This window comes from Vombatus ursinus, unplaced genomic scaffold, assembly GCF_900497805.2.
Source record: "Vombatus ursinus unplaced genomic scaffold, bare-nosed wombat genome assembly UNPS02000580.1, whole genome shotgun sequence".
Taxonomy (NCBI): domain Eukaryota; kingdom Metazoa; phylum Chordata; class Mammalia; order Diprotodontia; family Vombatidae; genus Vombatus; species Vombatus ursinus.
The window spans coordinates 29,626,710-29,652,350 of NW_020940358.1; the positions used below are offsets into that span (position 1 = coordinate 29,626,710).

General features: G+C 40.2%; 1 protein-coding gene across 7 annotated transcripts in view; it reads left to right on the plus strand.

Annotated features, from left to right (window-relative positions):
• The window catches only part of OGDH (oxoglutarate dehydrogenase), a 109,678-nt gene that overhangs the window by 72,799 nt on the left and 11,238 nt on the right, over positions 1 to 25,641 (plus strand). For all 7 annotated transcript variants that reach the window (XM_027851926.1, XM_027851907.1, XM_027851950.1 and 4 more), the window contains 10 exons: positions 3,771 to 3,925; positions 4,981 to 5,127; positions 6,135 to 6,225; positions 7,424 to 7,603; positions 12,192 to 12,320; positions 16,872 to 17,051; positions 18,819 to 18,971; positions 22,146 to 22,248; positions 24,196 to 24,324; positions 25,093 to 25,243. In XM_027851926.1, the coding sequence (XP_027707727.1) occupies positions 3,771 to 3,925; positions 4,981 to 5,127; positions 6,135 to 6,225; positions 7,424 to 7,603; positions 12,192 to 12,320; positions 16,872 to 17,051; positions 18,819 to 18,971; positions 22,146 to 22,248; positions 24,196 to 24,324; positions 25,093 to 25,243 (1,418 nt within the window). The remainder of the gene's footprint in view (positions 1 to 3,770; positions 3,926 to 4,980; positions 5,128 to 6,134; positions 6,226 to 7,423; positions 7,604 to 12,191; positions 12,321 to 16,871; positions 17,052 to 18,818; positions 18,972 to 22,145; positions 22,249 to 24,195; positions 24,325 to 25,092; positions 25,244 to 25,641) is intronic.

Genomic DNA, 25,641 nt, shown 5'->3' on the forward strand with positions numbered 1-25,641 from the left:
ATGAGGAACAAAATAATATATGAAATCATAAACTCTAAGCTATTTACCTATTGATTAAAATCATGTATATGTTATATATCCACATAATAATTTAGCAGCTCACATTTTATACATTGCTTTAAGATTTGCAAGAAACTTTATAGACATCATCTAATTTGATCCTCGCAGCAGCCCTGTGAGGTAGATTCTGTTATTATAATCCCCATTTTTTGGATGAGCAAACTGAGGCTCAGCCAGACTAAGTGACTTAGACATAGAACTGCATTATGGCCTAGTGAATAGAATGACCTTGAAGTCAGGAAGAACTGGAATCTGGTACTCCCTCTGACACGTAGTAGCTATGTGGCCATGAGCAAGCCTCAGTGTCCTAGGCAAACTCCCAAGATTCCAAGGTACAGGTTGCTAAAATGCATCAGTTGAGGGAGTTTCTACATTGGGAATTCCTTAACACTAATGAAATCACAGGTCTAGACTACAGAAATGGATGTGTGTGTGTGTGTGTGTGTGTGTGAGTCTATGAACGTGTTTGTTTTTTATAGTTATGGAGGTCCTCTTTTAACTGCTCTCTAAATCTCTTAGTGTATGCCTTTCTGTGTTTCATATTTTTCACTGTAAGTTTTACTTGATTAGAATGCTAAATTTTCTGTGTACTATCTTCTGTATGTGTAATGTGTTCTACTCACAACTTTAAAAAATTAAAGGTAGTATTGCTACATGATTCTCTGAGTTTTGCTACATCAACCTAAAAAGCTGAGAACCAACCCTGGAGAATGTCCTACCTTTTTTAGACCAGGGATTGAAACAAGAATTGAAAGAAACTGGGTAATTGAAGGTCTCTCCCAAATTATTCCATTTTCATAACTAAGGGTAAGAGTAGCGAATCATTTCAGGAATATTTAACCTGTCAGTTCCTTTTGCACTTTGACTTATTCATTGATAGAATTCAGATTTTTGACACCAAAATTCTAAAGAGGGCAAGAGAAACCTTAGGCTTGACCTGGTTCTAGATCTCCCAGTAAGTCTCTAACAGAGACACTCACACATAAGAGGAGGATGTCAAGAATCTAAACTAAGTCACTTACTTCTTGGCTAAACCTTTGAGTCTTAGAGGGGCTCAATATCAAATGATAAGTGCTGAATCAAAGAACTAAAAATTCACTGTGCTGTAAATTACAGCTTATGTTGATGAGCCTGGGGAAAAAATGAACTCTGCAGATGACTGAAGGGAGCTTTTAATGAGACTTGACAAGAATTCCCCTTCCCTTCAGGTCAGCAGTGATTTTGATTCCTGTACATCGCTAATCATTCCTAGTATTCTCACACATGGTCCTGTAGGTACATTTTCTGTCATCATCAGTAGCTATGGTGCGTTGGTACCCTGAGATCTGTCATTCAGATTGGCTTGGGAGAACAAGCACAGTAGGAAACTAAAACTCCATGAGGTCAAAATAGCTGTAAATTCTATAAAGGTGTTACTAATGTCCATTGTTCCTGGGGTAACCTCCTAAACCCAGTTTAGGTGTCATCATCTTATTATCATAGATTTCATCTGAAGGTAATAGTTATCTTGCTCAAGGACTTGTAGAATCACTTTGGGGGGCTAAGAGATATCCTTCCCAAAATTAGGCCACTAAGGATTCTTCCCTTCTCTATCACGACTCTAATGCTTAGACAAGGTTCTCTTATGCCACAAGTGAGGTGTGGGTTCTGATCCCAGTAAATAGGAGGCATTTGATGGCTTCCTTCAATGCTCTAGGCCTCTGTTGCTTCATCTGAAAAATGAAAGGGTTAGACTTGATGATTTTTATGGTCTCTTCCAACTCTAAATGTCTATGATTCTAAGAAATTGTACTGAAGTGCTTAACTTATATGCTGAAGAAGTCTCTTGAGTTTTGATTGTCTTTGGTTTCAAGAGCTCATTTCCTCATTGCCTTACAAATACTAGGTGCTTAATAAATGCTTTTTGAACTGAATTCATTCAACACATATGGATCAAGGACTAGCAGAATGCTCATTTTGACCTTAAAAAGGCTCTCGAGCATAGGAAAGTAGAGAAAGGAGGAGAGATTGGCTTGTTACCATTGCTTTCTCTCTCTTCATTGTCCAGCATGTGTTCTGGGAAACTGGAATTAATATAAGCTTTGAATTCCTAAGAATGAGAGACAGGGGCATACCCCAGACCTCTCACAGCCCCTGCAAAAGTATGCTGAAGAAGGCATTGTGCCACCCAGGTGAAGTTTCAACATTGTTTCAGCTCTCCTTCACATGTTTTCTCCCTTTCTCTAAGTGGTCATGCTTCTGTCGTGTAAATGAGATCTCTTTATACTCTCTCTTAACTGTTTGTTTTTTTTCTTCTCTTCATTCCCTTTCCTTACAGCCTACCACTGTTATACCCAAAATGTCTGTGTGGATCTTTCTGTCCTTATGTCTAGAATAGCATGTTTCATGTGTCCTGAAAATTTGTTTGTAGGGAAACATAGAACACAAATTTTTAGATTCCAGTGTATAAACAATGTTAGATGCATTAGTATGCTTAAGAGCTGCACATATGCCTTTTATTCAGCCTACCTGCATTTTAAGAAGGAAAGCAATCCATAAGGTGATTCAATTCCGCAGCAAAGTTATAAGGAATGGTAAGTGAAAAGAGGCAACAATATGAGCTGTGAAACCATGATGTAGAGATTTAAAGGAATATAACCCAGTTGGTAAAGTAACCTAAAATCCAGAGCTATTAGAAATTTATGGAGGAGGAAATAATGGAAGGAGGGAATCCTACCTGAATAGTTACATCATGTACAAGGAGGCAGCATGATACAGTGGAAAAAGGATTGCATGGCTCTGGAGCCAGAGCACTTGGGTTCAAATCTCACCTGTGATACTGCCTGTCTTGGAGAAATCTTGGACAAGTCACTTCATTTTCCCTAGGCCTCAGATTCCTCATGAATAAAGTGAAAGTTTTGGACTAGATGAGCCTTCTGGAACCTTCTAACCCTAGATCTGTAATCCTATGAAAACTAAAGAAGAAAAACTGTGAAGAACTGGAGAGAGGTAGCCCAGGACTAACAGAAATGGAGTCAGAGGTCCTGGGTTTAAATCTTAGCCTTGGCTGTTTACTCATTCTTGACACTGAACAAGTCTCTTCATCCCTCTAGACGTCAGTTTCTGCATCTGTAAAAATGAAGGGGTTGAATTTTACCATCTTTAAAGTCAATTCCATCTCTAACATATATTCTATAACAATCCTCTTGCCATTTGTAACCAGCACAACACACTCAGTGACTAAGTGGCTTTTTTGCCTTTTAACATTATGATGCCAAAGAAGCCACCTTCCTAGGGATGGAAATCCTCCTTGAGAATTACCCAGTACACGAAGTTAACATAATCTGTTCTTGCTACCATAAATGTAACTGGATGAGGAAGATTTTTGGAAGATGCTAACTGTTGCACGTAAGTGGTCGTGGCATGAAAGTAGTAAGCCACAGGATAGAAATTAAAGGTTCTGGTTGCCTCTTTTCACTGCCCATTTGAATCTCCCAACATTTATTTGAGCCCCTGCAGATAATATTTTATTATCAAGTTTAGGGAAAGGGAGCTGGCCCTATCTTTGGCAGTACACCTTGGGTCATTCACTCTCTTCATGCCAATGAAAGGAGGATGCATGTTAGAGAGTTGACTACCATGCTTTTATCCAATTGAGCAGTCATGACACTTTGTCCTCAGCCAAAACCCCTTTTTAAGTACTTTGCTTTTCTTGTGTGTTTGTAAAATAGATGGCTTATTGCCAGCACATTGGAGTGGAATTCATGTTTATCAATGACCTGGAGCAGTGCCAGTGGATCAGACGGAAATTTGAGACTCCAGGCATCATGCAGTTCACAAATGAGGAGAAGCGCACTCTACTAGCAAGGCTGGTTCGGTCAACCAGGTAAACATGTCTGGTATAATATTAGAAGCTGAAGCTTCAAAGACCTTTTATAGCATGTGTCCCCAAAATGCAGGCCTTTCAAAGAAATACATTTCCACACAAATGCATATTCTAAAGCCTCACAATCCAACTTTCATTCATTGAGGACATAGAATCCATAACTTTACTTGAAATTATTGTTAGGAGAGGAGTATTCCTTCAAATTTAGACTTGAATATGCTGCAAGATAGAGATTAATAGTTAAAATTCCACAGAAGTAGAGTTGAGGTGTTCATGAGTTACAAGAAATGGCTAGAAATCTGGTGCAGTTAATAGGGGGGAAAGACAAAAGGAAGGATGTAGAAGGGGTAATACCACTTGTCTGGGTGGAAAGTAGCCTGAGACAGACTGCCCCCATACCCCAGCTGCCCAGTTTCTGCATTCATCCACCACCTTACAAAGTAGAATTTCAGGCTGTCAGTGAACAGGAGTATAGAAACATTGGTATGAAAGAAGAGTCATTCATGTACTTAAGTCATCCAGCTCTGGCATTCTCTAATTGTTTGGATCTTATTTCTAGATAATCAGAAAGTTCTCATGTGTTAGTCTGTACCATTCTTTTTTTTTATTTTAATTAATTTATTTTGATTTATCAACAATCACTTCCATAAGCTTTTGAGTTTTAAATTTTTCTGCCCCTCCCCAAGACAGCACGCAGTCTGATATAGGTTATATGTATACACTCCAATTAAACATATTTTCACATTAGTGATATTGTAAATAAGAATTAGAACCAATAGGAGGAACCACCAGAAAGAGGAAACAAAACACAGCAGAAGAAAAAAAAAATAGAAAATAGTATGCTTTGATCTGCATTCAAACTCCATAGTTCTTTCTTTGCATGTAGATAGCATTTTCCATCATGAGGCCTTTGGAGATGTCTAAGATTCTTGTATTGCTGAAAAGGGTTAAGTCTATCAATATTAGTCTTCACACAGTGTGGCTGTTACTGTGTACAAGGTCTATACCATTCTTAAGAAGCTATCTGCAAGTTTACATGAATACTTGTCTCCCAGGTTTGAAGAATTCCTACAGCGCAAGTGGTCGTCTGAGAAACGTTTTGGCTTGGAAGGTTGTGAAGTGCTGATACCAGCCCTGAAGACTATAATTGACAAGTCAAGTGAAAATGGAGTGGATTATGTAATCATGGGAATGCCACACAGGTAAACTGAGCAGAAAGGATGTTATTGGGCCTGGTGGGCTCTTTATAAGCCGTGTCTGTCCCACTTAAAGGTACCTGTTATGGGAGTAAAAGGGTGTGAATGGTATCTATCATTCTACTCACATGGGAACATAGGAAGTCTCTTTTTGGTAACATTAACTATTGTTAAAATAAATTAACAGATACCTTAAGATCTATTTTTTTAAACACCATTTAGTTTTCAAGTCCATCACCTGTTCCTCATTACCATTGGGTGGTGGATGATCCAGCACCTCGTAAAATAGTGGTCCTTTTCTATTTTAATTTTCATCACAGGACTACCATTTTTGTGCTTGCAGGAAAATGTCCTCTCAGTTTGGAGGTTATTACAGTATACCACTGACTTTGCATAGCTTTGTGTTAGAGGAAAGAGCCATTCCTGTCATGACTTGTATTAAGGATGTTCCTGTGTGGAACAATTCCTAGAGTCCTGGAATTAGGACTTTGGAGTTCAAAGGTCCAAAGCTTTCCCAAAGTCACTAGTGGCAGAGCCAGCAGGGCCTCTGACTCTCAATTCCACCAAACCATAAAGATTGAGATTAGTAGTTAATATCTCCTTGGAGTGGAGTTTGGGGCATTCATGAATTATAGGGGATGCCCTGAAATCATCAAGAACTGTGTTGAGAGAGAATAAAAAAGAGAATATGGAGAAGAATAACACCTATATGGGTGGGTACTAGAAAACCACAGCCTGAGACAGGTCTCTTCACACGCTCCCCTGAGCAAAGTAGAAATTTAGGCTTCCAGCACATAGTGAGTTGGTGCTCTGTCAGCCCCCGCAATGGTCATTATGCCTGTGCCACCAAGAGAGCAGTGGTTGTGTGCCATGACTGGTCAGTGGGAGCAGAAGGAAGATGACAAGACCTGTGGGTTGACTAGAGATTGAATGCAGTGGCTTTTGTCCCTGGACTCAGGGACTGCTGTCAGTGCAGGTCTGCTGATCCCACCTTGTTTGTGTGTGTGACACAGAGGGCGCCTGAATGTGCTTGCCAATGTGATCAGGAAGGAACTGGAGCAGATTTTCTGTCAATTTGATTCAAAATTGGAGGCGGCTGATGAGGTGAGTCACTTGTCTTGGTTTCACTGGAGCTTGGCATCCACTAAACTTGATAGCACTCACTACTCAGGACTGCTGAAGAGGTTTCTTGGGGCCTGGTTTGTGGAGTTACTCCTGTCTACTGAGGCTGGGTCACCAGCTTGTTTGGTTTGCTGAGGTTTCCCTAGAGGAAAGTGTGCATGGAGCATTCTGGTTTGCTGATAGTGAACATGGCTTAGTCTTGAAACACCACTGCCCACTTTTCCCTTGGGACTGGTTTGGCCAATCTTTAATGTCATATCTATTAACCTGTCACTAGTGATGAGCTCCTGAGGACCAGGGTACCTTTTGTGATGTTAGAGATTGGAGAATAAAAAGGACAATAGCAAAGGACTGTCCCTAAATGGCAAAGTAGCCAGATGATAAGCAGGGCTAGATTGCCAGGTTAAGCACCTTGATGTGCTGCCCTTTGATACCAATAGCATGGGTTGCCAGCCTTGCAGCCAAATCTTCAGGCTTTGGTGGGGAGCAGTGGTGTCAAACTCAAATAGAAGCAGATCCCTGAAAAAAACCACCAATCAACATTTATGTTGTATTTCTATTTTTTTTTTGTTAAATATCTCCCATCATGTTCAGTCATGTCCCAGCTCTTCATGTTACCCCATTTTGGGGTTTTCTTGGCAAAGATACTGGAGTGGTTTGCCATTTCCTTCTCCAGATCATTTTACAGATGAGGGAATAGGTAAACGGGGTTAAGTGACTTGCCCAAGGTCACACAGCTAGGAAGTGTCTGAGGCCAGATTTGAACCCAAGAAGTTGTCTTCCTAATCCCAAGACCAGTGCTCTATCCACTGTGTCACCTAGTTGCCCCAAATATTTCCCAACTGTTTTAATCTGATTCAGCCATACTCACCAAAACCATCGGTTTGACACCTCCAGTATGGAGGATCTGTATTCTAGAGTGACAAGGGGAAGTTTTCCATTCCCATCTTGCCTAGCCACACAGTAGTTAAAGAGTGTTCCGTGGCAAAATATTTTGCCTCAGTTTATCATTTCTATTTCAGTTTTACACCACTGGTAGAGAGGAATAGGAGACTGAGTAAGAAAGGGGGGAAAGGGGCCTTAGAAGAGCTACTTTTTGGACACTAAAACAATTTTACCTTTCCAGCAACAAAAATATGACTTTATTCTGCCAAATATGTTGACGTATTGGTGTTTCTAGGGTTCTGGAGATGTAAAGTATCACTTGGGCATGTATCACCGGAGGATTAACCGAGTAACAGACAGAAACATCACGCTGTCATTGGTGGCAAACCCTTCTCATTTAGAGGCTGCTGACCCAGTGGTTATGGGGAAAACCAAAGCTGAGCAGTTTTATTGTGGGGATACTGAAGGAAAGAAGGTAATGTTCCTTAGAGGGTGACAACTGTGAATGTGATTGACAGAACCACATAGCCAGGCTCGGGGTGCCATCGCCTCCATGTCTCACAGAACACGAAACTCTCTAGGTGATGTTTTTTTCTCCTTAGAAATGACTTGAAGCATGTCAAGCATATCTTAGCACTTGAAAAATTTTGAATCATAGGAATTTCCAGACCCCAACCAAAATCCATATGAGAATAACTGTCTCAGTAACAGCCCTCCAAAAACATGTGTTGTTTCTCTCCTCTTTTGTATCCCTATAGGAAATAACAACAGGTAGCACTTTAAAGTTTGTAACACCCTTTACTTAATCTGAGCTTCATCACAACTCTTTAAGGTAGATAGTACAGGTATGACATCCCTGTTTATGGGAAAGATGAGGCTCAGAGAGGAAGACTCATTCATACGTGTAAACACTTTCCATCTCCCCCTCTTTTCTCTCCCTTTCTCTCTCTCTCTCTGTCTCCTTTTCTTTTTCCCTTTCTTTCTTCCCCTACTTTCCCTTCTCTCCTTACACACACATGTCCCTGAAGAATAACCACCTTTACTGGAAGGAAAAACTCAAAGAAGTTAGTAGCAGCTAAAGGAGTCTGGCAAGGAAATAAAAAGGCATTCAGGCCTATTGTGTCAGAAGAGAATAAATTTTCTTGCTATGAATTTTTAAAAAGTGTGAGTTTGTGCTGGGCCTTGAAGAATGAATAGGGTTTTAATGGTTGGAGAAGAAAGGACTTTTCAGGAGAAAGATTGGAGAGAGCATGAACAGAGGTGATGTGTGGGCAGGACAACAAGGAAGCCAGGCAACCTAAAACAGAAGGTTCACCTTAGGAAGTAGGAGATAAGATGAGTCTGAGAAGATGGACTCAGCTTATGAAGAACCTCAAATGCCACATTAAGGATCTGAGACTTTACCTGACAGTTCACAGGGAGTTGTTATAGGTTTTAGGATTCATTTGTTAACCAATATTTGACTATCTATAATGTGCAAGGCTCAGTGCTTAGTGGTATCAGGCTAGAAAACCACTAAAACATGGGCACAGAGCTAGTAAGTTCACACTATATCAAAGGTAGAATTTGAACCCAGGTCCTCGTCTCCAGAGACATTGCTACTTCCATTTACAATACTGTGACCTTAGTAACTGTGTGACCTTGGGCAAGTCACTTAACTTCCCTGGGCCTCAGTTTCCTCATCTCTAAAGATGGGTTTGGACTAGATATCCTCTGATATTCCTTCCAGCATTAGGGCTCTGATCCTCTATGTGGTCTCTGCCACTGGGGAGCTTACAGCCTAGTGACTGGTGAGTGAAACAATAAAAGCGTTGGTTTTTTTTTTAAAAGATTAATCTGGCAGTGACATATGCCTGGAGTTTTTGAGGCTGGGTAGAAGGCTTTTGGAGTATTTTAAGTAGTGAGGGCCTGGAAATGGAGTAGTGACAATAGCCGTAGAGAGGAGAGGAGAGGAGAGGCTTAAAAGGCTTTGCAAAAGAGGAATCACTCTAAGTTTGTCACCAGTTACAGACTCAAAAAAAGGGAAGAATAAGAAGTTATTGCTGAACTGCCAACTAGGATCATAGGATTTGGAGGCAGAAGGCTACCTTAGAGATCACCTAGTCTAACATCTGCATTTTACAGATGAAGAAATCAAGGCCTAGAAAAGTGAGCTTAGCTGAGATACAAACCCAGGTCCTCTGATGCCAAATCCAGCAGTTTTTCCACAATACCATGCTCCCCTACAGACTTAATGATTAGTAATGCAGGAATCAGTAAATGGCATTTATTTAAGCACCTCCTGTGTCCCAGGTGCTGAAAAAAATGAAATCCTCTCTACCCTCAGAGAGTGCTAGGTCTGGTCAAATTCTGTTTGGGGAGGTACAAAATATTGACAAGGAAGAATGTAGAATATATACAAAGTAATTTCAGAAGTCATAGAAGAGAAGAACTAATAATGAAAGAACAGTAGAAGGTAATATGTAAAGGCTGGTATCATTTAAATGAATGACCATAGGATCACTCCTGTGAGAGATGGGAAATGAAGCTAGAACACAGACTTGCTGACCATAGAGCATCCAAGTACATTTCTCCAAAAGTTAAAGAAATGGCTCTAAGCCAGGTGGCTTAGAGAACACAGCTTTAGAACACAGCTACCCTAGGGGTTTTTCTTGGGGCCTGGCTAGTCTGGAGGCCTTTTGAAGGGAGATAAGTCCTCTTCTCTCTTGTCTCTTTCTCTTTAGCCAGAGAATTTCCTGTGACTTTTTAGTTCCCTGGCATATTGACTATAAGATATCCTGCACATCATGTTTGGGGCTGAGCATCAGAGGGAGGCAAGATGTTATATAAGATTTTCTTTGAAAAAAGGAAAAAGTGAATTGGATTGCCTTGTCTTTCTTAGAATCAGGAAATTCTCCTCAATCCATTCCTGTATCCCTGAAAAATAATGAGATTGTGAGCAACCCAAAATAGAAGATGAACAAAAATGAACACTTTAAAATCATCTATCTTTTCTAGACCAAAAATAAGCTGCCATTTGAACCCTAGCAAATGTTTTTAACTTTCATTCAGTCATCAAGCACTTATTAAGCACCGACTGTGTACCAGACACTGGGTGTAGAAAGACAAAAAGGAAACTATTGTCCATCAGTCCCTTTCCCCCCTCTCCACCCTTCACCCCGAAGGAGCTTCCATTTTCCTGATTTTGGTTGGAGATTTGGGGCCTGGTCAAATTATACTGTATTTTGCAGATGGAGAGCCATAGTTTTCTCTTTTAAGAAATTCTAGAGGACACAAGTGTTAAATGATGCTCACCCAGACAGGAGGTCACTCTGTCTGTTGGTTTTATTCATAGCTCATAAATTTAGAGCTAGAAGGAACCTCAAGGGTCATCTGATCTAAACTCCTCATTTTCCAGAAGAGGAAGCAGAACTTTAGAAGTCAGGTGACCTGCCAAATGTCACAAAAGGTGTACGAGAGGCAAAGCCAACATGTCAGACACACTCCCTGGATCCACATCCAGCTCCCTCCACTGCACAGGGGACCGTTCAGGATGTGGGCTTGGGGGAACAGGCCAGGAAATGACTGTTGTGTAAAAACAAAGGCTAAAACTTTAAAGGAAACCACTTTGGAGAGTCTGAGTTTGAATCATTTATGTTGACAGCAGCTGTTCTCCCATCCTTCCATTCCCTTCTCTCTGACACTGTCCTCTTTCCCAGCAGCTCTATTCTTGTCTTCCCCCTTCTGCCCCCCCCCGCCCACCCCCACAATTGAGTTGCCTGCTCTTCCCCTCCAGGCACAAGTAGCTCCACACCCCTGCCTCACCTTGTACCCCTGCCTGCACCCCTTTTCTGGTAGCTGCTGCTCTGTATCTACCAGAGAGTTCAGTGTTTTTTACAGTTAAGAAATCTGAAACCTGGAGTATGTCTATTACATAATGGCACCCAGTACACATGAAAGATTACGTAACCTTGTACAGGATTTGTGAGTCCTGACCAAATTTGGCTCAGTGTTTATGCAGCCTTGGGGATTTTTATTATCTGAAGGCATTTCTCAAATGCCAGAATGTAGCAAACACAGACACAGCTCATGCCCAGTGGGCCACAATTTTTGAGACCCAGTGCTAAATAAATCCTTAGAGAGTGGACAGTTACCATCAGATTTACATGTGTGGTATGTAATTACATCTTTTCATCCTGTTTATCATGTCCCTGAGACTGCAATTATAGTCACTTACTGTGTGGGGAGCCATGATAATGACAAATGAGTTACTGATGTTTGAGCACTGAAGCATGGCCAGAGAACCAAGAAGAGGTCACAAGGAGTGATGAGATCTAGCAGTAAGGTGTTATTGGGAAGTGAGATTAGAGCTGAAAACGAAGTTGATAACTAGCCTAGAAAAATAGAGCTGAGGATTTCTGAGGGGGAAAGAAATGGAAGTGAAAACTTAAAATGTAAAAATTCAGACTAATGACCTTTTTATAGTGATTTTAACCATCTACAAAGTAAATACAGTCTGAGGCATCATGTCCCAAAGCCTGTGAAAGTCTCTGGAGTCAGTGAAAAAGCAAGGCCTTTGCATGTCACTGTCGATACTTCTACCCACTGGTCACCTTCCCAGGTTAACCTTTTTTTGTGTTTGAGTGTGACACTTGTTTTTGGTTGAGACCCATGGACCAAATCTATGATTTCATCAGTAGTAGGAACTCTCTATGTGAAAACTCCCTTCACCAGTGTAAATTAGCAGCTCTGTCTTAACTTATTATCTTAGAATCTGGGACACTAAAAGGTTAAATGTGATTATCCAACTAGTATGTGTTAGAGGCAGGATTCAAACCCAGATCTTCCTGACTCCAAAACCAGCCCTTTATCCTTACACTACACTATATTGCCTTTTGTCAACTTGGTTAACTTCTCTGGATCCTTTACCCATCAAATTTGGTTCTTTCTAAATTTATTGCCAAAAAAATTGCACATCACCCTTCACTACCTTGTAGAGTTTGAGGATCTAGAGGGAAGAATTTTCCATCTGGATTCTTAGTGTCTCTGAATTCACCGTTTATCTATTCTCCTGCATCTTTTAGGTGATGTCCATCCTTATACATGGAGATGCTGCATTTGCTGGGCAGGGTATTGTGTATGAGACATTCCACTTGAGTGACCTTCCTTCCTATACGACACATGGCACTGTGCATGTGGTCGTTAACAATCAGGTAACATGGATTTTTCCTATCTCACCCTTAAATTCATAAACCTTACTGAAAAATTAGCTATATTCCTTAGCGTAGGCATTTTGCAGTATCTGATCAAAGATCATCTTATAATCAGTATTAGTGAAGGAAATTTCTGCAAATTTATTTCAGTTCAAAAAACATTGCCTACCACACAGAGAGAGCCCAATGACAGGAGCTAGTAGAGAGACAGAATTCATAGATGAGATATGATGGGTTCCTGCCCTTATGTCCTTAATCATCTAAGAGGGGGACATGACGCAAACACTGGGAACTATTACAAAATAATCCTTGATAACTGCATGAGAAGTATTGTATGGGGAAATGAAAATGGCAGCAAAGAAGACAAAGACAGGAGGATCATTTGGAAAACTTTGCTGGAGGTGCTGTGATTTTGAGAGCACTAAGGGATTCTCAAGATAGCTTGAAGAGGGGAAATTACTGAGTGACTGGGGGAAAAAAATTACACATGGACTTACTCCCCAAAAAAGGCAATCAACAGCACCTAAATAACTCATTGTTTAGTCTCGTATGCCTAGTTTCTCATTTTTCTGAAATCTTTATAAGAATAATCTACACATCTGTCAAAGGCATGTTTGATGGAAAACATGAGAACAAGCAAGCTTTCACAAATGATGTATTGCCTATCACATTTCTACAGTCATGCACTTGACTGACAGGTGCAGAGAAGGCAAGATTCTACTGTTATTTCTTGTTGGTTAATTACAAAAGAAGCATTGGGTTCAGTTGAACAAAATATAGCCTCAGAGGCTCTCCACTAAGGTGTCTCCCAGGCATATGATAATGCAAACGTTAGCATTTACACAGTTACACAAATATTATTTCATTTTATCCTTACAACAACCCTAGAAGGTTGTTGCTATTATTATTCCCAGTTTACAGCAGAGGAAAAAGAGGCAGACAGATTTGCCCAGGGTTATACAGCTAAGTAGTGTCTGACGCCAGATTTGAACTCAGGTTTTTCTGACTCTATGTCTAGCATTCTATCCATTGTGCCACCTAGCTTCCTACCTAAGATAACTCACACAGAACTCTCTGATGGATGCAATGGATATAAATTTGCTTAATACTCTTCTGATCATCATTATTAAACAAGACATAAAACAGGAACACATGCTCATGAAAGGTATTTGGTACTGTCAGGCTGTTTGGCAAAGAAAAATCATTGGAAGAAAATTTTTCCTATAATGCTGAAGCCTTCCCTGGCAATACTTTTTTCAGATGACATTGTGCTGATAACATCAAGCTCAGAGTATTACAGAACTTCCTAAATGAAATCAGTAGACATTTGAGTTCAGTCTAACTATACACACAGGGAAAAATAGGTGGTTGAAGAATGCCTCTTGTCCAAACTCTAGTATGCTTTTGGATGGATAGGCCATTGAACTGGTCCATCAGTGCATATATCTTAGTCAGATACTGCAGATGGACTCTTGAGTGAAAGAAAAAAAGTGGACCACAGTGCATTTGGGAAATGGTGAAGCATTTTCAGTGGCCCTAAGCTGCTCCCTGCAACAAAAACTCATTCTTTTTATACCAGCACCAGTGATGTTATGTGACTGTAAATCATGAAATGCCACAATCTCTTAAGAATCAAAATTACAGTTGATCTGAAAGGCAATGGAGAGAAGCATGGTAGACATAAGGAGGCTGCAGCATATTGCCAACCATGACTTACACACAAGAAGTGACATAAAAGGTGTCATCAATGCTTAGAAGAGGAGGTGGGCTGGTCATTTGGCAGGAGTAAAATCAAGAGACGCCTTCACCGTTGTACTAGTATTAGGGTAATGTTAAAACCTTGAGGAAGTCATCTGGAATGTTTCATGGGTCCTCTACAGGGAATCTGTTCGAGGATGTCAAGAAAGCCTTCATAGAAGCGGTGGTAATCTGAGTTTGTCTTTAGAGCAGGAATAGGATTGCAATAGGCTGGGAGTGGATGAGGGGAAGCAAGGTCATTGAAGACGTAAGGAAGCTCATGAGCCATCACAAAATCAGGACAGGATGGAATATGGGTGTAAAGAATCCAGAATAGCTAGACTATTGTATTTGAATTTTTCTCCTGGTTGAATTGGGGTGGCTGCAGCCTTCACTGTTGTAAAAGGCTTTGGTGATCAACATGACTAATGTGGAAACGTTTAACATGATTGTGCATGTATAAACTATATCAGATTGCTTGCTGTCTTGGGGAGGGAAGGGAGGGAGAAAAATTTGGAGCTCAAAATCTTATAAAGATGAATATTTAAAACTATCTTTATGTGTAATTGGAAAAAAATAAAATACTCTTAAGTTAAAAAAAAAAGGATTGGGTGATTAAATCTCCCATCTAGCAGGTATGAGAGAGCAGAAGGGCTCTAGTCCTGGCTTCCCAATGGTGTTACAGCCTCACCTGCTGTTGTTACAAGTGGGTGTGGCAATACAAAATGGTTAGACTACGCCCCTGAACTTCTCTTCTGGTTGATTTGTGGAGGCTGCATTCTCATCCAGAACTGACTTTTCCTCTCATTGAAGAGTTTCTCATCTGCTTTACAGATAAAATTAATCTTTTTTAAATTGTTTTTATCCATGGTAGCCTATCCTGGCCATTTTCAGGATGTAGCAAGAACATTGTGCTCCATGGAGTGTCTTGTGTCATTGGGGAATGACATCCAAACAGGAGGTGCTATATCCATGATTGGCCAACCTTGTCAATTCTTCTTCTGTAGGAGAATAAGTACACAAGCTCCTTTTAAAAAATGTCAGAAATAGCATTATATCAAAGATTTGTGGTTTTGTCAGTATGGGAACTCCTACTAATGCAAATTGCAGTCTTCTTCAAATTATAGTCTTCAAGGGGCAACTAGGTGGCTCAATGAATAGAGCACTAGGCCTGGAGTCAGGATGACCCAAGGGCAAATCTGTCCTCAGACATTTACTAGCTATGTGTGCATGGACAAGTCACTTACCCTCTGTTAACTGTAAAATGGGGATAATAATAGCACCCACCTCCCCAAGTTGTTGTGAGGACCAAGTGAGATAATAATTGCAAAGCACTTGACACAGTACCTGACACATAGTAAGCACTATATAAATGTTTGGTGCTATCACTGTCATTATTATTATTATTGTTAAAGACTTGCCTGAAGCTTAAGGAAGGGTAAAGGGACTTCCTCTTGGCCACACAGCTAGTAAGTAAGAGAGACAGTATTTGAACCCAGGTCTTTCTACTGTGCCATACGCCTCTCTGATTTTTAATATTTTAAATATTCATTGATATTCATATTTTTAATATTTAATATTTTAGATATTCATTCATTGGCTTTAGTTCCCACAATGATGGAGCTCACCAAGCCATTTGAATATTCAACTCTACTGGTATTTCACAGGATCCTAGATTTAGAGCTACAAGGAAATTTGGAGGTCATCTAGACCAACTCCCTCATTTTAGATGAGGAAACAGTCCCAGAGAGGTTAAATTACTTTCCCTGAGGCACACAGATAGTACCTGCAATTCTTCTACTATGTACTTAGATCTAATCAATTGCTGCCCTACTGTACTATCTCTGTAGGAAGATAAAGAAAATTGTTTAAAAAGCAACTTTAGATATTTTAGAATTCCCAGTCTTTTGTAAAAACCTCCCTATTTTAAGTGGTAGGCATTTATCCTGATCTTTCAATAAAAACAAAATAAACCATTCTCTAGCCTTTTGGATGCCAATTGATTGTTTAAGAATTGTGGCCAGAGTGGATGGAGCTGCTTTACAGTGAATGTGTTTCTGTGCCTAAGGGAAGAGCTAGAAGGTAATTTGGGACTATTGTTCTCCTGCTAGAGATGGTAGACTTTCTTCTGTGACCCTGAAGAACCCTGTTCTGTCTTCTCTTCTGCTCTGTGTGTGTGTGTGTGTGTGTGTGTGTGTGTGTACGTGTTGTTCCTGGGGCTGTCAGTATATAAAGCCCTGTGCTTTGTTTAGCCACATTGAGTCCATGGGTGAAAGTTGTCTGAGAATCTGTCTGTGTAAATCAGAATGAGGATCTAATGATGAGCTGGGGCAGTATTTAGAAAACTCTCCTACCCTTCTCCCTCCCTCCTTCCCTCCCCTATAGCTTCTCCTGGCATCTCAGGTGACAGCTGTGGCAAGCCTGGGCCTTTTTCTCTCTGCTACAGAAAGACATGCTCTGCTTGATGACATTCACTGATGTTGCAAAATGCAGTATTTGAGAAACAAAAGCAGTTCCATGGGAACAGCAGGGTTTGTAGACTTCACAGTGGGGATTAGTTATAAGACACAATGTTAGTTTGAAATTACTTGGGTTGAGGTAACCATTGTAGTTGCTATGCCTGTAAATACTTTTTTGTTACCTCTTAGGTCGAATGTATGTAGGTCTTCTTACCATCGTTCACACTTTGGTAATCTCAGGATTAGATTATGGTGGTGGTGATGATAATGATGAATGATATTGATGGAGCTACTAGGAGGCTGCCTTAAGTGATTACAGAAGAATCCTCATTGATTTAGGATGTTTTCCATGCAGATTGGCTTTACCACAGACCCCCGAATGGCCCGTTCTTCTCCATATCCTACTGATGTGGCCCGGGTGGTCAATGCACCAATTTTCCATGTGAATGCTGATGACCCTGAAGCAGTTATGTATGTGTGCAATGTGGCTGCTGAGTGGAGGAGCACTTTTCACAAGGATGTGGTTGTGGATTTGGTAAGTAACCAATGGGATTCAGTCATTGATACTCTGAGGCTGTGTATATAAGTGCCATTATCTCCTTAATTTGCTTCTCGTTGCTATTGGGTTTTTGTGGGGATTTAAGAGGAAAGGAGGGAATCTTAGCTTGTCTTGTAAACTCAGAATTTTCCCCATTATTTAATCCTTGTAAATATTCATCCAGTTCAAAAGTCATTGCATTTCAGAGTTAGAAGGGACTCAAAGATCATCTGGTCCAACCCATACCTGAATTTACTGCATATTTAACATATGGTCATCTAGCCTTCCCTTGAAGACTTCTAATGTGGGGGAATCTCCCATGGCATTCATTCCACTTTGATGGCCAAACGGTTATTAGGAAATTTTGCTTTACATTAAGCCTAAATTTGTCTTCATGCAACCTCTGTCCACTGCCATCGTTTCTGCCTTTTGGATCCAAGCAAAACTTCCATATGTTAGCCCTTCAAATATACTTAAAACTGTCATGTCCATCTCGGCTTCCCTGCCCCAAACACCACTTCTTTGAGTAAAGTATCCTCAGGCTATCTCAGTTGGTCTGTGATTTTGCCAGGAATCAGTCAGGCTCACTGGCCTCCAATTTAGAGACTGTTGTCTATTCTTTTCTAGTGCAGATAAATGCCAAGTCATCTTATTATTTCTGACTGACAGGAGCATTGAAGTGATAAGAAAATTGCTAATTATGAAATTGTCCTTTTACTCTCAACTTTTTTCTTACTAAGCATGTTATCTTCTCTTTTTTAAAATAAGTTTTTACTGATATTTTCTATTTCTTACATCACCATGGTGTCCCATGTGTCCCTTCTTTTCCCCTTCCCCTTCCCTGAAAGCTGTCCCATGTGAGAAAGAGTATTTTAGAGAGGAAAAAAAATCAAGTCCAAAAACATGTGCAATGTGTAACATTTGTAGACCTCCCACCTCCATAAGGGGTGTGTTGGAGGTGTCTTCCCATATGTCTTCATTAGAGTCTCACTTGATCTTTATAATGGTATTACATTTACTTTTGATTTTTTGGTATCTTTCCATTTACATTAGTGTAGTTACTGTATATGTTTTCTTCGCTCTGTTTACTTCAGTCTGCATCACTTCATATAGATCTCTCCATGTTTCTCTATATTCATCACACACATCATTTCTTACAGTACAGTAATATTCCATTACATTCTTGAATCATAATTTGTTTAACCATTCCCCAATTGATAGCATCTACTTTGTTTCCAGTTTTAGCCACCATAAAAAGTGCTGCTATAAATATTTTGGAATACTGTATATGGGGATTTTTTTCTTAGTGAGCCCAGCAATGGAGTTTCTGGTTCAAAGGGCATGGACATTGTAGTCACTTTATTTGCATAATTCCAAGTTGCTTTCCAAAATGGTTATATCATTTCACATCTCCACCAACAATGTTATTAGCATACCTGTCTTTCTACAACCTCTCCAATATTGACTTGTTTTTTTTGTCTCTTCTTTTGTTCTCTTTAAGAAGAGATTTATGTTTTTAAAGCATTTCTATTTTTTTTTTTTAAGCTCACAAAGCATCCCTAAGAATTAAGAAGGCAGAAACGTCCTAATTGAGAGGAATGAAGCAGAAAGTTGAATGAGTTGTGAAATGTTACTTTGTAATATTGGCACTAAAACTAGGATCTCCTGAGTTCCAGCCCAGTGTGTTTTTTGCTGAAACTTCACTATTTCCCAAACAGAACTAGAGAATTTAGTTTTTTAATACTTCTTTCCTTTGCTATATAGGTATGTTACCGACGTAACGGTCACAATGAAATGGATGAACCTATGTTCACTCAGCCCCTCATGTACAAGCAGATCAGAAAACAGAAACCTGTGTTGCAGAAATATGCCGAGACCCTGGTGTCACAGGGAGTGGTCAATCAGCCTGAATATGAGGTGCAGTCACTTCGGCTATCCTATTTACCCCATCAAACTCTGTCAGAGTTAGTCAGCCAACTACAATTATCAAGTGCCTAAATTCTGGACAGCACAAAAAAAAAGGAGGTTGCAGCCCCGGTACTTGTCTTGGAGAATGAATCAGTGGGGGGATCCTGCTCAAACACAATGAAAAAACAGTAGAGGAGACAGATTTAGCTGAGGCATGTATCAGTTCATGGTACTTGTGTCTTAAAGTGCTAGGATTACCAATGTGGTTTATTGAATTGCTTATACTAGTCTGGGACATCTCTTCATTCAGCAACCACTTATCAAGCACCTAGGCATTATGGTAAGTGTTAAGAGAGAGATTTTTTTTTTTTTAAAAGATAGTCTCTGTCCTCAAGGAGTTTACATTCTAGTCGGGAGATAATGTACACAAAATGTCTTCAAAACAAGGCAAAATGTGATTCTAAACTGTCACTCCTTTGCTTAAAAAGCTTTTGGTGATTCCCTTTTGCCTGGAGGATAAAATATAAACCCTTCTGTCTGTTTGGAATTTTATAGCCCTTGACCATCTAACCACAGTGGAACTTTCAGGCCTGATAACACCTTGCTAGCCTCCAGCACCCTAGGCTTTGGCCAATTGGCTGACTTGATACTCCACATACATGACATTCCCGTCTCTATTCCTTTGCACAGGCTTCCCCCTATGCCAGGAATGTTCTTGGCTTGACCTCTTCCTCTGGAAACCCTAGCTCTCCTCAAGGCTCAGCTTAAGTGCTTCTTCCTACAAGAGGCCTTTCCAGATTTCTCCCAGTTGTTAGTGGACCTTTTCCCCTACTGTACCTTCCCTCCCCATCCCCCCTCCCAAAAAAAATCCCTTCTGTTTATTTTTATTCACATGTTACTTGCCCCCAAGTGAATGTAAGCTCCTTGAGCATAGGAATTATTCATTTTTTTGTCTTTGTATTCCCACTGCCCTAGTATGATGCCTGGCACATAGTGGGCACTTATGAATGAATGTTGAATTGAACAAATACATAAAAAAGAGACAGTGTAAGAGTTCAAAGGAAAGAGATCTTTTCACAAAAGAAATGAGACAAGTGTTGTTTTGAAAGAGGGGGAGGGATGTGGTTTGGAGATAAGGTAAGGGAACCGTTGCATGTGCAAAGAAAAAAGAGTCACGAGCAATTAGATAAGGGTTCTCTTCAGTAGTAGGCCCATTATTTGGAGTTTTACTGTCATTCCAGAAGAAAATGGGAGTTGCTAAAAACTTCTGGGCATGGGCAGGCAGTAAATAGTGCTTGAGGACAGTGGGATCCATTATAATATTTGGGATGGTTGCAGGTGGAGAGAGGCTAGAAATCAAGAGGCCACTTTGTTACATTATCCAAAGTAAATTGCTCTTGGGCCCTGGATTAGGGAAAAGGCTGTGGGAAGGGAGAGAAAGGGATGTTGTAGAGCACGGAGAAGCAACTCTATTGGTATTTAATTTAACAAATATTTTTAAAATACCTGCCATATACCAAGCACTGCATGGCAGGTGCTAGAGATATAAAAATGAAACAAACCCTGGCCCTCTTAGAACTTACATTCTACGTGGGAGAAACAACATATACACATGCAAGTCAATGAAAAAAAAGTAATAATAATTTCAGAGTAGGAGGAGACTAAAAACTGGGGGAATCCCAAAAGATTTCTTAGGCATTTGAGCTAATAAACCTTGAAGGAAGCTAGGATTTCAAGAAATAGGGTTGAAAAGACAGAACATTCCAAACACAGTGGCCACTCTTTGCAGAGGTATAGAATGCTATATATTGAAAACTGCAAGTAAGCTGATTTGGCGGGAATGTCAAGTGTGAGGTGAAGAATCATGTGAAATAGGTGCTATCTTCTCCAGAGAAAGAACTGATAGAGCCTGAATGCAGAGCAGAGAAACTTTTTCTTTATTTTTCTTGGGGTTTTTTCTGTATTTTTTTTTTCACAAAATGACTTACAGGAAAATGCATTTTGCATGACTACACATATATAACCTATGTCAAATTGCTTGTCTTCTCAATGAGGGGAGGAGGGAGAGAATTTAGAACTCAGAATTAGGGGGGAAAGAATGTTAAAATTGTTTTTACGTGTAATTGGGGAAAAAATAAAATATTAAGATTTTTTTTAAAAAAAGAATCGTGAAATAAGTCTGGAAAAATAGATAATGACAGGCTTTAAAATAGCAAAAAGAGCATCTCAGGAGACTGAATTTAAAAAAAGCAAAGAGGACAGTCACTCCAAGACTGGGAAACTGAGGGATAAGGAGAGTAATGATGCCATTAACAGCTTTGAAGAAGGAAGGGTGGATGGATAGTGGGTAGTGTTTGGGGGAAGACAGTGAATTCATTTTTTAAGTACTAGCAGAATGTGTGGATAAAGAACAAAAAACACAGGGCCAGAGAGTGTCAGGTCAGGACTGCAGGTATAGATTTGGGGTCCTCAATCTATGGGACATGGTTTTTTTAAAAAATCACTTGGAACTTAAGAACTTTGTAAGAAAATATATGGGCAGCTAGGTGGTGCCATAGTGCACAGAGCACCAGGCCTGGAGTCAGGAACTCTTCCTGAGTTCAAACCCACCCTCAGACACTTACTAGCTGTGTGACCCTTGGGCAAGTCACTTAACCTTGTTTGCCTTAGTTTCCCCATCTGTAAAAGGAGCTAGACAAGGAAATGGCAAATCACTCCAGTATCTTTGCCAAGAAAACCCCAAATGGGATCACGAAGAGTCAGACTCAACTAAAAATAACTGAACAACAAGGAAATATATATATGGAATATGTTTTTGGTGTGTGTGTGTGTATGTGTGTGCGTGCGTGCGTGCGTGTGTGTGTGTGTAACACAGATTTCTGAGAGGTCAGAACTAAACCTTTGACGGATACTGAAATTTCCTATTCAGTAGAGTAGGTAAAACAAATTCCAAATCCTAGTAGGCTTCTAGTGGGGTTGATTTGAGGGACAAAGAAGGCCTGTTGTTCCCTTGCCTCCAGGGTGCCTGGGAGCTAGCACAGGTTGAATTTCTTGGCTTGGTAAGAAGTTCTAGAACACGAGTGGAAGTTGTCCTCCCTTGAAACACGAGAGAGCAGCCTCTGGAGTCTGATGCACTCACTGTGTTTGGTCTTGTACCTGATGTGCTGTGTCACTACTTTCTAGGAGGAGATTTCCAAGTATGATAAGATCTGTGAGGAGGCCTTTGCCAGATCTAAAGATGAGAAGATCCTACACATCAAGCACTGGCTTGACTCACCCTGGCCTGGTGAGTAGTAATAGGTCACTTATTAAAGCTTTTTTTGTCCTAAGACACCAGCGGAAGGACAAGGAGAGAATGAATTAGTATTTCTTAGAATGCAGGTAGGAGATGGAAGCCATTCAAGCAGAAAATGGGGATGGGGAGCAGGGAGGCTCCTGAACCACACTCTTCTCTGGGCTGAGCAAAGATAGTGTTAAAAAAGGATTGCACCAATAAAAGTTGTATCTAGGGATCTGGTCTGGGCTGAGAAGGGAGGGGGGGGGGGCATTGCTCTGTGAGAGTGGAGACTTAAGATTAGATTGGTTCAAAGAAAGCAAGCTATACAGTACCTTATACTGATTTTTTTTAATAGTAATACAATAAAGAAGGGTAGACAAAGAGGGAAAACTTACTTCCAGCCTTGTCTGTATTTAAACCTAAAACAAGAGTTGCAGAATGAATTAGAAAATAGAACCTAAAATTTGCTGCATAAGTAGTAATTGCAATCACAATTTTGAACAGTTCAACAGTAAAAAATAGTTACTGTCAAGAGAGACAAATGGGGGGGCGCTAGGTGGTGCAGTGGATAAAGCGCCAGCCCTGGAGTCAGGAGGACCTGAGTTCAAATCTGGCCTCAGACACTTGACACTTACTAGCTATGTGACCCTGGGCAAGTCACTTAACCCTATTGCCTAACAAAAAAAAAAGAGAGAGAGAGAGAGAGACAAACAGGGAAACTACATTATGATTAAAGATACCATAGATAATAATTAAACACATAAAAATTAAATATATATATATATATATATATGCATTAGAAGGTAATAGCAACTAAGTACTTTAAGGAAGAGCTAACTGAAAAGTAAAAAACATGGTGAAGAAGGGAACAATTATAGAAAATTTCAACATTCCAGTTTCAGAACTTGACAAATAGATAAACAAGAAGAAAATTCAAAATTTCAACTGCCTATTAGAAAAACTGGATTGAGAGACTTCTGATGGGAATCTCAGAAAGTACACTTTTCTTTATCAGAACGATATGGCCCCTTTTCAAAGATTAATCACATCATAATGAACATACAATTAAAGGTAGAGTAGAAATTATACTTCAAAGGATCTATGACCTTATCCATGAGTATATTCCCTCCAGCAATGCAGACCATAACTATCTGTTTTTTCTTCTCCTTTGTGAATTTTTTCCATGTTTTCCCATAAATATTCCATAGGGTGTCTGTCTATCAGTTATCTCTTGCTTTCCCTCTCTGACTGGCTCGTTTTTCTGGTCGTACATCCTTTATTCTACTTCTCCTATGCTGGTCTTCATTGGTGATATGTTGCCACCTACTTGTGCTCACCATGCCCCTCCATTGCCCATGAGGTGACCCTCAACCTTCATTCTTTGGAGACTGTGGTATTGTATAACTCATAGCCATATAGAATCACCAATACAGGGGAAAGAACACTTGACTCTTGATGCAGAGAAGCTCAGTTCAAACCCTGTCTCTGGAATCAGAACCTAGGTTCAAATTCTGCCTGTGATGCTGAGCTATCTGTGTGACCCTGAGCAAGTCACACATTCTTCCTGGGTCTTGGTTTCCTCATCACTAAAACAAGAGGATTGGACTGGATGGCCTTTGAGGTCCTTTTCAGTTCAGATCCATGTTCCTGTGACAAATAGTTTCTAGTTTCTGCCTACCAGGACCTTATATTCTAATAGAGATAAAACATGTACATAGGTGACTAATACAGGGTAGAAAGTTGTAAGTACAGAAGTTGCCACCCCCAAATTTGAAAGAGTTCAGATGAATCTGAGTCCTGAATCGTTTTGCTCTGAATCTTCTTTCATCAAGTCCCACATTTCCTCATTCAGTTCAGGGAATAACAGAATAATATTTGTCCTTCAGTGTTCCATCGTAGGGCTTGTAAGAGTAGGCCTGGTGATAATCCATTTCTGGCTTATCTTTTCTCTTCCAGGTTTTTTTACTCTGGATGGACAGCCCAGGAGTATGTCTTGCCCTTCAACTGGTCTAACTGAAGAGATTCTGACACACATTGGAAATGTAGCCAGCTCTGTTCCTGTGGAGAATTTCACCATTCATGGGGGTAACTAATAGTTTTACTGATCTGTAGAATTGTAGGACAAGAAGTGATCCAGTTCCAAAGGAACCGTGGTGAAAAATGCTATCGACCTTCAGAGAGAGAACTAATGAATTCTGAGTGCAGAATGAAGCATATTTTTTTACCTTTCTTTATTTTTCTTGGGTTTTTTTATGTTTTCTTTTGCTACATAACTAATATGGAGATATGTTTTGCATGACTTCACATGTATGATCAGTGTCATATTGCTTGCCTTCTCAAGAGGTGGGGGAAAGAAGGGAGGGAGGAAGAGAATTTGAAGCCCCCAATTTTTTTAATGGATATTAAAAATGTTTTCAAATGCAAAAAATAAATAAATAAATTGTAGGATGCCTGAGTTCTGTGACAGGTTCTACTTGTGGCCTGTGGTCATTGTCTTAATCAGTAGAAGGCTCATTCCTTTTGTTGGGTAAAATGCAGAGAAAGTTTCTGATCTGAGATTTGTAGTTCTGAATAATAAATAGGTTTAAAAAAAAAAAAAAGAAAGAAAGAAAAGCTCTGGCTGAGGTCCTAGCTGTCCTAGTAGACATATAATATATGTAAGTATTGAGAAAAAGTCAAATCACTACAACTTTGAACCCCATTCTCTAATGAAGCAGTCTCATTGTTTTCTAAGCCAAGAGTAGAGAGAGTCATCTGTTCCCTATTTCTTAATATGGTGCAATTGAGAGCCTGCCTGTACAGAAACTATTGGTCAAGCCTGGGATGGGATTTCAAGCTTGAGTGTCTCTGTAGGCTTGAGTCGGATTCTAAAAACCCGTGGAGAAATGGTAAAGAACCGAACAGTGGACTGGGCCCTTGCTGAGTACATGGCCTTCGGCTCACTCCTGAAAGATGGGATCCACATTCGGCTCAGCGGCCAGGATGTTGAAAGGGGAACCTTCAGGTAAAGCCTAGTGGTTACCACCTCAATGAGGATGGGAATAGGAGATTGCCTGAGCCCTTTCTCACAAGTGTATCATTACTGTCCACTCAGTCATGGGGTCCTTGGTTTAAAAAGAGGGGTTAAAGGGGCACTAGCCCTGGTGTCAGGAGGACCTGAGTTCAAATCCGGCCTTAGACACTTACTTACTGTGTGACCCTGGGCAAGTCACTTGACCTTGACTGCCTCCAGAAAAAAAAGAAAGAAAGAAAGAAAAGAGCAGTTGCACTGATTTCTTTGGTCAGTTTTTATTAAGAACAGTGCTTCATTGTTTTTGTACAGATGCTTGGGAGCTCTCTTCCTCTGTCATGGCTTCTCACTTAGGAGCTTGTTTAGCCACAGTGCAGGGTCATTTGAGGGGG